Here is a 9,642-nt window from a genome sequence, read left to right on the forward strand (position 1 = left end):
TATAGCCATATACAGAGTTCAAACATGTCACATGCTGCCCAATATAAAGGAAGGAGATAACCTTTGTGTTGTTTCTTGTTTACAAAGACAGCTTGTTCACGGCCCCTTTAAGAGATATTCAGCCAATCTCCTTAAAAGGCAATCTCTGGATGAGTCACATGGTATAGTACTTTGGAAAGCCAAGGCGAAGTCACGTGACACCTTAAAGCGGAAATTAGAAAGAGTGATTGGCACTCTCTGCTTCTCTCTCTGCTGTCATTGCATTTATTCCTTTTTTTTTTTCTTTTTTTTTTTTTTACAATTATTGTGTTCAATTACTGTAACAACGTAGAATAATTGAAATACAGAATAAGATTACATACAGAAACACTATAAGTGGCCTATACTGACTGTCTCCACCCATCAGACCTCGAGTACCCTATATGGAAACATTGACAGGTAACACACTCTCACACAAAGGTCTGATGGGATGGACTGGTGGATGCTGCTCTCTATAAGCAATGGGAACAGGTAGACTCCTAATATGGAAATATAACCAAAATGACTGAGGTTCACAAAAGGAAACTAAGCATGATTGATCTTGAGTAAGTTACATAAGGTACATACAGTATGCCTCGTGATGTATAACCCCAATATTTGTTTTCCACAGGTAACCTTTCCCAGGTATTTTCCAATTGTTCGGTCCCACTTAAGCTCTCTCTGAGTGGTTCAGACTAGAGCACAGCGCTTTGAATTTGAGATATGTGTTGGAAGCCAACTTTATGCTGTCTAATTACTGAACATGACAGTATAACATAAGGCAAGTAGCTCTCATACTTTCATAAAATGAAACAGCCTACATAGTGTTCCAAATAAGCTCTCTGATTGTACATATAAGGAAAAGAGGGTGGTCACTCGCTGTCATTTCAGGAATGTATATGTGTCAGAACATGCACAAACTCAGGTACATTAAAAAAAGATTCAGTTTTACTTTTCACACCATGCATCCATGAATGCAATCATGTAAATCAGATTCTCAATTTTAGCACTCTCCCATGAAGAAAATTAAAAGATTTGGTTTGAAAAATGTTTAGAGGGGATGGAAATATGTTTCATTTTGGTTATTTTGTGTGTACTGCATTGCATTATACTAGATAATTATATTTCCTTATTTTATGATGTGGCTTTAAAAAGATATAAAGGAATAACTTAATTAAAAAATGATGTAATTATATTAAATAAAAATACACTATCTTTTAAAAGTGTGTGGGCAGTAAGATATTTGTATATATAATAATACTAATAAGGACTAATAATAAGTATACATTAAATTTATCAAAATTGTCAGTAAAGGCATTTATAATGTCACACAAATTATAATTCTAAAAAACATTATCACAATTTCCACAAAAATATTAAGCAGCACAACTGTTTTCAACATTGATAATAATAAGAAATGTTTCTTGAGCAGCAAATCAACAAATCTGAATGATATCTGAAGGATCATGTGACACTGAAGAGTAATGATGCTGAAAAATCAGTTTATAACAAAAAGAGTTTGAGTTTCAACTTCTACAATATCATCAGCAGAGAGAGCTGTTGAGTCTGACTAAGAAGATCATATCAAGGTTTTATGCAAGGACACATTCATGACACACAGATGGGTTTACTTTCAACAAGCACTCTATGCATTGACTTCTTGAAATACTTGTCTTATCATGGGCACAAATCCTCAACAGACAACAGGACATTCGTGTTTTTGAATTTCATTCTTTGAGGACTTTGGACAAAGAGATTGCAACATGTGTTGTGTGAGTTGATGTTTACAAAAGTATCTTAACATCAAAGTGAGAAACCTGCCAGATAGATCGACAATACTGATATTTTCTGCTACTTTTTGAGTTAGTTGGGGAGAAAAAACAAAATCTAGCTTTCAGCATTATATATTTTAGGATGTTATTTTCACTTAATGGTTTCATTAGTTGGGTTTGACAGATAAACCTCATTAAATCGAGAGATTTGCACTTTGTGCATCGTTCACACTGCTTCATTAGCAGAGATCATAACTCAGTCAATGCTGATTTTGGACTGAGAGAGCCTGGAAGCAAGTCGAAATGTGTAGTTCTGGGCCACATAAGAGTTCAGCTCATTAAGAGAGTAAATTAAGCTGGTTTAATTAGCTTCTTATATATGAATGCATCCTAAACGTAGCTGTTTTTTTTTGGTGTGGTCTAGGCTGTGTTGTGTCTAGGGGCGTGATAGTTATCCGTGTAAATATGGTAACATTTAATTCTGTCACAGAGATGCTTCGTCTTAATCCATCAGTGTTTGTTCCACACAATGCACTCGTAAAGTTAATTTTTCCCCAAGAAAAAATACAAGAGGAAGCTCAAGTTAGATTAGTACTGTCATATTGCATATATGGCCTTTTTCAGTGTTTGTCTTCACTATAACGGCTGTAAACTTTTACATGTTTTCTTTATAAAGAATTTGAGATATGTTAAAACTCTAGATCATGTGAAGATATCAACATGAACTCTTTTTAACAATAAGAATGCTAACACATTTGTTAACAACTAGTTTACATCTCAGGAAAAAAATGGTATCAAAAGCTGTAACTTGTGCATATTAGTACCTCAAATGTACATATTGGTACCAAAAGGTTATGTATTATACCTAAATGGTACATACCTTTTTAAAGGGTGCCGCCCCAGTGACAGGGAACTAACAGTAAAAATGACTTCTAAAGCATTTATTAATATTAATGAAAAAAATTACTAATATGTTATTAAAATCAAAAGTTGTATCTGTTAATATTAATCATTGGATTTAAGCTAATAATGAGTTGTATTTTTATTAGCTAGCAAACAAAGATTAACAGATACAAAATATTGCTTATCATAAATTTCAATAACTAATGGACCTTATTGTAAAGTGTTACCAAAGAAATCAAATAAAACAAATCATGCTTAAATATAAACTATTTGTTCAGTCTAGCTGTATCAAATTTATAATGGTTTGTGTAATGTTTAGTGCTGTGTATTTGTCAATGTAAACAGATTTTACATTAAGTGTTGATTCTATTTGTGCCTGAATTTTACATCTTTATGTGCCAGTATAAAAATGAACTAATGTGCTGTGTGATTTAATGGACTTGTTGTTGTTGTTGTTGTTATTAAATTAGACACCAAACACAATTTCTAAATAGGCTACATAATAACAAATAGATAATGAATTATCCCTTTAATACAATCAATAATTGTACATCTTACCACTGGTATTTAGGCTATATGTGTGTTCATGTGTCACATGATCAAGAAAAAAGGAGAGTATGAGTGGAGAGATTTAATTTCCATCAAACAGTCGGCAGAGCATAAATGACTGAATCAATATCCTGTCCTTTAAGAGGAAGAGGAAGAGGAAGGCTGCAGCTTGGTCTGAAAATAACCCCAGCAAGTTCCTGCTTCCTTCGTCCTTATTTCAGATGAGCAGAGGAAATGTTTGGGGGGATCTACACTGTTAAAAAAAATAAGTTGAATGGTAGGCTAATGTAAAGTATTAAATGTTAAAAAAAGTAAATTTTACGGAGTTTCATTGGTGATGTAACGAGTTTGTATGTGGGGATTGTTTTAGGACTTTTTTTTCTGAGAAAGACCCTATAGGGCTAGGGCAGGATGGGCAACTTCGGTCCTGGAGGGCCACTGTCCTGCAGAGTTTAGCTCCAACCCTAATAAACACACCTGAACAAGCTAATCAATGTTTTCAGGATCACTAGAAAAGAGTTTTTGTCAGGGTTGGAGCTAAACTCTGCAGGACCGTGGCCCTCCAGGACTGAAGTTGCGGTTAATTGACCGCAGAAACTTTTTAACATCACATTTGAACAACGGTGCCTTTTACGTTACCATCAGTGGGGCGTTAGAATACAGACAGATCACACGAAGAGCGCCTCCTTCTGGCCGCACACACAGCCGCAACCTCTGCTTTCCCAAAAGGATTCATATACTGACCAAGCTCAACCCCTCAGTCTAAAAGCTACAGGTTAATAGTTGTTGCAGAAGGTCTCTTCAAGTGTCCCATACACCCCAATTCCTCTTCCAGGTTTAAACTTCTATAATAGGCCTACGTTTCTGTCATAATGGCAAATTATTTTTTAACTTTAATGTAGGCTACATTTTAAAACATGATTTTGTAATGCTTTAAAGAAGCACAGTTAGCTTGATGTTGACTAATACTAAAGCACATGTTAATAGCTACTTGATCATTTTGTAGTGTGTTATTTACTGTAATATAGGCTAGGTTACCATTTAAAGTTAACATGTTTTAAATGTACTAAATTGCAACTTCAACATTACAAATGTGATAGGCAACAAGTGTCAATACAAATTTAAAATAGCTAGGTCTACCTTATAATATTCGGCAGTAGGCCTTTAACCATATTTAAAAAACAATAGAAGTCTAATTAGGCCTATTAAAATACATATTGTATTTAGACCTATTTGATCAAAAGAGCACCCTTCAGTTAAACTAATTATATTTAATATAAATTTAAACTATAACAGATTTTATTTTTGATTTAAATAACATGCACTATAAAAGTCAGAAAGCATCATCCTATATTCAGTTCGCATTTAAGTAAATTAAAGTATAGGCCTAGCCTAGGATTTCCATAATAAGTAGTCAACTCCTTTTAAAGGTGCACTTCTTTTTTCACAAGAGAAGCCACTTTAATTTAAGATCGGTCTATTCTTCCCATAGCAACAGCAGAGAGATGACGTGGAAAGGTGGTTCCAGTCTTAGCATTTTATTCGGGTAAATCAAGTGGTGCAAACAGCTGTCCAGTACGATGATGCTTCTGTGTGGAATAAAACAGCAAGGCACCTAAAAAAATTACATAGGCTACAGCCTACACATCAGCATCTCTCTCTCTCTCTCTCTCTCTCTCTCTCTCTCTCTCTCTCTCTCTCTCTCTCTCTCTCTCTCTCTCTCTCTCTCTCTCTCTCTCTCTCTCTCTCTCTCTCTCTCTCTCTCTCTCTCTCTCTCTCTCATCAGCATCTCTCTCTCATCAGCATCTCTCGCGCGCCATCGTGTATATCACTAGTCACACCCACTCCTCGGAACCGCTGCTCACCCATTCTCACCGAACCGTAACGTCTAAACAGCTCCAGCATGTCTTCGGAAGGATTAGGCGAGACTTTGGTGATTCGCTTCGGGCTAATAAACGCCGGTAACAAATATCTGACAGCGGAGATGTTTGGTTTTAAGATCAACGCCTCCGCGAGCTCTATGAAGAAAAAGCAGGTGTGGACACTGGAACAGTCCGGAGACCACGGAGACTCCAATGCCGTGTTCATCAAAAGCCACTTGGGTCGCTACCTCGCCACAGACAAGGACGGCAACGTGACCGCGGACAGCGAGCAACCCGGCCCGGACTGTCGGTTCCTTGTGATCGCCCACGACGACGGCCGGTGGTCCCTGCAGTCCGAGCCCCATGCGCGCTACCTGGGCGGGACCGAGGACCGGATTGCGTGCTTTGCGCAAAGCATCTCGCCTGCGGAGAAATGGAACGTGCACCTGGCCGTGCATCCTCAGGTGAACGTGTACAGCATCGCGCGCAAGCGGTACGCACACCTGTGCGCCGAGAGGAACGAGCTCGCCGTGGACCGCGACGTGCCGTGGGGTGTGGACTCACTGCTCACGCTCGTGTACCTGGACCACCGGTATCATCTGCAGACCGCAGACAACCGCTTCCTCACGTGCAGCGGCGCGCTGACTGCCAAACCGGGCACGGGCACCGGGTTCACGCTGGAATTTCGCGCGGGGAAGGTGGCTTTCCGGGACGCCACGGGCAAATACATCGCACCCAGGGGCCCCACCGGGACAATGAAGTCAGGCAAGAGTGCGCGTGTCGGCAAAGATGAGCTTTTTGTCCTCGAGCAAAGTCACGGGCAAGTGGTGCTCACAGCCAGCAACGAAAGAAACATCTCCATGCGCCAAGGTGAGCTGTGATTGCAGCATGATTCGGATATAATACTATTAATAATAGGTTTGGGCCATATTCGGGTGAAGTCAAATTTAAGTAAAAATGGGCCACTTTTTTATTATTTTTTGTAAATCTAAGCATCCAGCACTAAAATGTATCCAGACTGCTCTTTTTGTGTTAACTGTGAAACCTTGCATGCAGGGCGCCCAATTTATGTATTTATTTTCATACCCGACATTTGTAAAAGGATTGTCCTGCCTTAGCAAATCAATCAAAGTTACTGTACAAAAAAAAAAAAAAAAAAAAAAATTATTGCATCACAAACAGATATGCATGCTATTAAAAGCATGCATATTGGCTCTGAGTTTTGCTTTACTTTTAAGAGCTCTGGAAATCTGTGTCAGTGTGTGTACATGCATGCAGAAAAGTATCAGATTAGAATTTTAATTATATATTGATTAACTTACCTCTCCTAGTCTGTCTTAAAATGGCACTCTGATTGAATTATTATTTTAGGGGTTGATTTATCAGCCAATCAGGATGAGGAGTCTGATCAGGAGGTGTTTCAGATGGAGATGGACATGGAGACAAAGCGCTGTGCCTTCCGATCTTGCAATGGGAAGTACTGGAGTCTCACCCCAAGTGGAGCGATTCAGTGCTCTGCCTCCACGAAGTAAGAACAATTAACTATACGTAACTACTTTCAGAAAATGTCTCATAGATATAACTAGACACAGGGTAGAATAGCAGATTAGCCAGTCTGAATCTAAAATATTGTTTGCTGCTGAGGGAACCATATGGCAAGAGGAATTAGATTAAGGTAATAGGGAATGCAAACATAACAGCTTGTCTTGACTAGATGTGCTGTTTACTCAATTATATATATATATATATATATATATATTCTCCAATAATTGGTTTTTAAATATACCAAAATGGAGGAAAGTTGTTTCAGTGATGGAGTAAGTTATACCATTTCATAAAAATAAAAAAAGACATTTGTGATAATGTGCACTGATGAATTGTTACATTCACATTTTGCATTTAGCAGACACTTTTATCCAAAGCAACTTACAGTTTAAGTTTTCTAAGAGCCACAATATTGCAATACATAAAGCAGTTTATTGTTAGCTAGAGTTGAACACAAGCTCAATTGTGCTCAATAAGAAAAGAAATGTACATTCCAAAATTAAATAGGTCTAGCCTATTATTTTTCAAGTTGATTTTAAGAAACTGTCTGTTTATCCCAGATCACCCAGTTGTTTCTTTGACCTTGAGTGGAAAGGGTCAAAAGTGGCACTGAAGGCCAGTAATGGTAAATACATGGCAGCCAAGAAGAACGGACAGCTGGCGGCCGCTGTGGACTCTGCAGGTTTGTGTCTGAGGGTGTGTTCACACTTGGCAGGTTTGGTTCGATTAAAATGAACTCTGTTGCAATTGCTCAGTTAGTATGGTTCATTTGAATAAGTGTGAACCCTGGTGTGCACCAAACAAGCTTCCAAACAAACTCTGGTGACATCTAAATGAACCAAAAACAGGATGTGATGTCACAAGACGCAACCCCAAAAAGGACAGAATGCGCAAGAATACCTGGTTTCTCTCGTCATAGGAGCCATGTTGCCAATTACAGTACGGTATAGGCATTGGAACCGCAGAAGATCTCAGTTTGTGTGTGTAACGGAGGAATTCCTGCCGCTGTTTTGACTCTAAAGGCCCGTTCACACCAAGGACGATAACGATAAAAATAACGATAAAATATAGTTCTAAAAATCGTTCTTAATATTAAAGAATAGAAGATTTCACACCACAGCTATAACGATAACAATATAGAGAAACTATATCGTTGGGATCACTTTCGGAAAGATTTTTTTTACAGCTGTTGAACAATAAAACACTGAAAGCCAATCAAAATCAATTCTAATTTAAGGGCTCACGCATTTAAAATGGCAGACAACATTGCAGAGAATTAATCGCAGAGGTCCAGAAAAATCCACCACTGTTTGACAAGTCAAGGCCATTTAAGAAAAAAAAAATGGATATGGGAAAAAAATCGTTCATACCATCCGAATAAATAGTGAGAAGTAATTACCTCAGGTATCCAGCGCTCGTTTCGACAACATTGTCTTGCTTCCTTTGAAGTTGCGGTGAAAAAGGCAAGGTGTTGTTTTTATTCCACTATATTGACTACGTCAGCTAAATTCACTGTTAGATTATTAGATCGATTACACTAGCTTCACTCTAAACATAGCACGCTGAGAACATCTGCTGGTTAAAGCTTGTAAATGCAACAAGAACAGCAAAAACATGTTCAATGACATTGTAAACACTTTGAAAACGCAGCGCTCGAGCTTAGAATAAACAGACCGTTATCGTTTGTTGGTGTGGTCGCAAATATAGTTATCGTTCTCGTTCTTAATGTGCACTACCCTTTACACATTTTATAAGCCTTTCGTGAGTTGGCAGGTGATAAAAATGCCATCCTACTCAATCCGTTCTGAGCGGGATTCGAACCAGCGTGGGAGGCAGGCGCGCTAACAAGGACGCTAAAGACTGCAGCCGCTAGCACGCCTCTTGAGGCCAGGGGAGTGAGGTTTACAATTATCTTGCCTCCGTTACACTCACCCGCCTAAACCTCACTTCCGTCCAGGTCATGGCACCAATGTAACCCCTCCGGTCCTACTCGACCTGCTCTGAGCAGGATTTTAACCGGTGTGGGAGGCAGGTGCGCTAACAAGGACGCTAAAGACCGCAGCCGCCAGTCGCTAGCACGCCTCTTGAGGTCAGGGGAGTAAGGGTTACACGTACAGTGACTACTAGCTTGCCTCTGGTACATATGCACACACAACCAGAGCATCTTGGATGTTCTTCAATTCAATTCAACTTTATTTATTCGCCATGTATACAAATACTAGGAATTTGGTTCGATAACTTTCATAACAAAATATATGTCATAAAAGCTGTTTTTTGTTTGGTATCTTTAGGTTCAGTGTTACAAATGTCCAGCAAACCAGGATTAAATGTATAATTTTCTCTTTTGGTCCCAATCGAACCAATCTACAAGTGTGAAAACACCCTGGATTCCTTACCGTATTAAGATTTGAATCATTCATATGTAAAATCAAGAGCACTGTATTATTAACCACAGCTAACAGGTTATATGTAGAGTATGTGCTAGCGTGTGCTGTTTTCTTTTACAGGCGAGCAGGAGGAGTTTGTGGTGAAGCTCATCAACCGGCCGCTGATAGTTCTGCGTGGGGAACACGGCTTTATTGGTTGCCGTAAGCAAGGAACCGGTACACTTGATTCGAACCGCTCATCATATGATGTCTTCCAGTTAGAGTACAACAACAACGCTTACAGCCTCAAAGGTGAGTGATAGTGTTACTCTGACTGGGAAGATTTGTTTTGGTAGGTTGTAAATAGTTACCATTTCTCTAATTGCTCTCCTCAGACTCGTTGGGGAAGTTCTGGACAGTGGAGGCAGACGGCTCTGTGATTAGCAGCAGTGGATCACCTGTCTATTTCCACTTTGAGTTCTGCGATTATAATAAAGTGGCCATTAAGACGGAGGAAGGCAAGTATCTTAAGGGAGACCACGCTGGGGTTCTCAAAGCCAGCGGCCAGGCGATTGCTGGTGCAACATTGTGGGAATACTGAGAAACATTCATGAGTCTGCACACACA

General features: G+C 39.1%; 1 protein-coding gene across 1 annotated transcript; it reads left to right on the forward strand.

The window, feature by feature from the left end:
• The first annotated feature begins 5,081 nt into the window (after positions 1 to 5,081).
• On the forward strand, positions 5,082 to 9,642 carry fscn1b (fascin actin-bundling protein 1b). The gene is made up of 5 exons (XM_056258751.1): positions 5,082 to 5,974; positions 6,476 to 6,632; positions 7,210 to 7,331; positions 9,157 to 9,327; positions 9,411 to 9,642. The coding sequence occupies exons 1-5, from the start codon at positions 5,146 to 5,148 to the stop codon at positions 9,614 to 9,616; spliced, it is 1,485 nt and encodes a 494-aa protein (XP_056114726.1). The 5' UTR covers positions 5,082 to 5,145; the 3' UTR covers positions 9,617 to 9,642.

The sequence above is a fragment of the Rhinichthys klamathensis genome, unplaced genomic scaffold (genome assembly GCF_029890125.1).
Source record: "Rhinichthys klamathensis goyatoka isolate OS25496 unplaced genomic scaffold, OSU_Roscu_1.1 h1tg000157l_1, whole genome shotgun sequence".
NCBI lineage: Eukaryota > Metazoa > Chordata > Actinopteri > Cypriniformes > Leuciscidae > Rhinichthys > Rhinichthys klamathensis.

Bases quoted from the DNA above. Each gene is read 5' to 3' on its own strand.
- fscn1b (XM_056258751.1), top strand. From the start codon at position 5,146: ATGTCTTCGGAAGGATTAGGCGAGACTTTGGTGATTCGCTTCGGGCTA. The intron at 6,633-7,209 runs GTAAGAACAATT...TGTTTATCCCAG, and splicing joins CAGTGCTCTGCCTCCACGAA to ATCACCCAGTTGTTTCTTTG. The intron at 9,328-9,410 runs GTGAGTGATAGT...TGCTCTCCTCAG, and splicing joins CAACGCTTACAGCCTCAAAG to ACTCGTTGGGGAAGTTCTGG.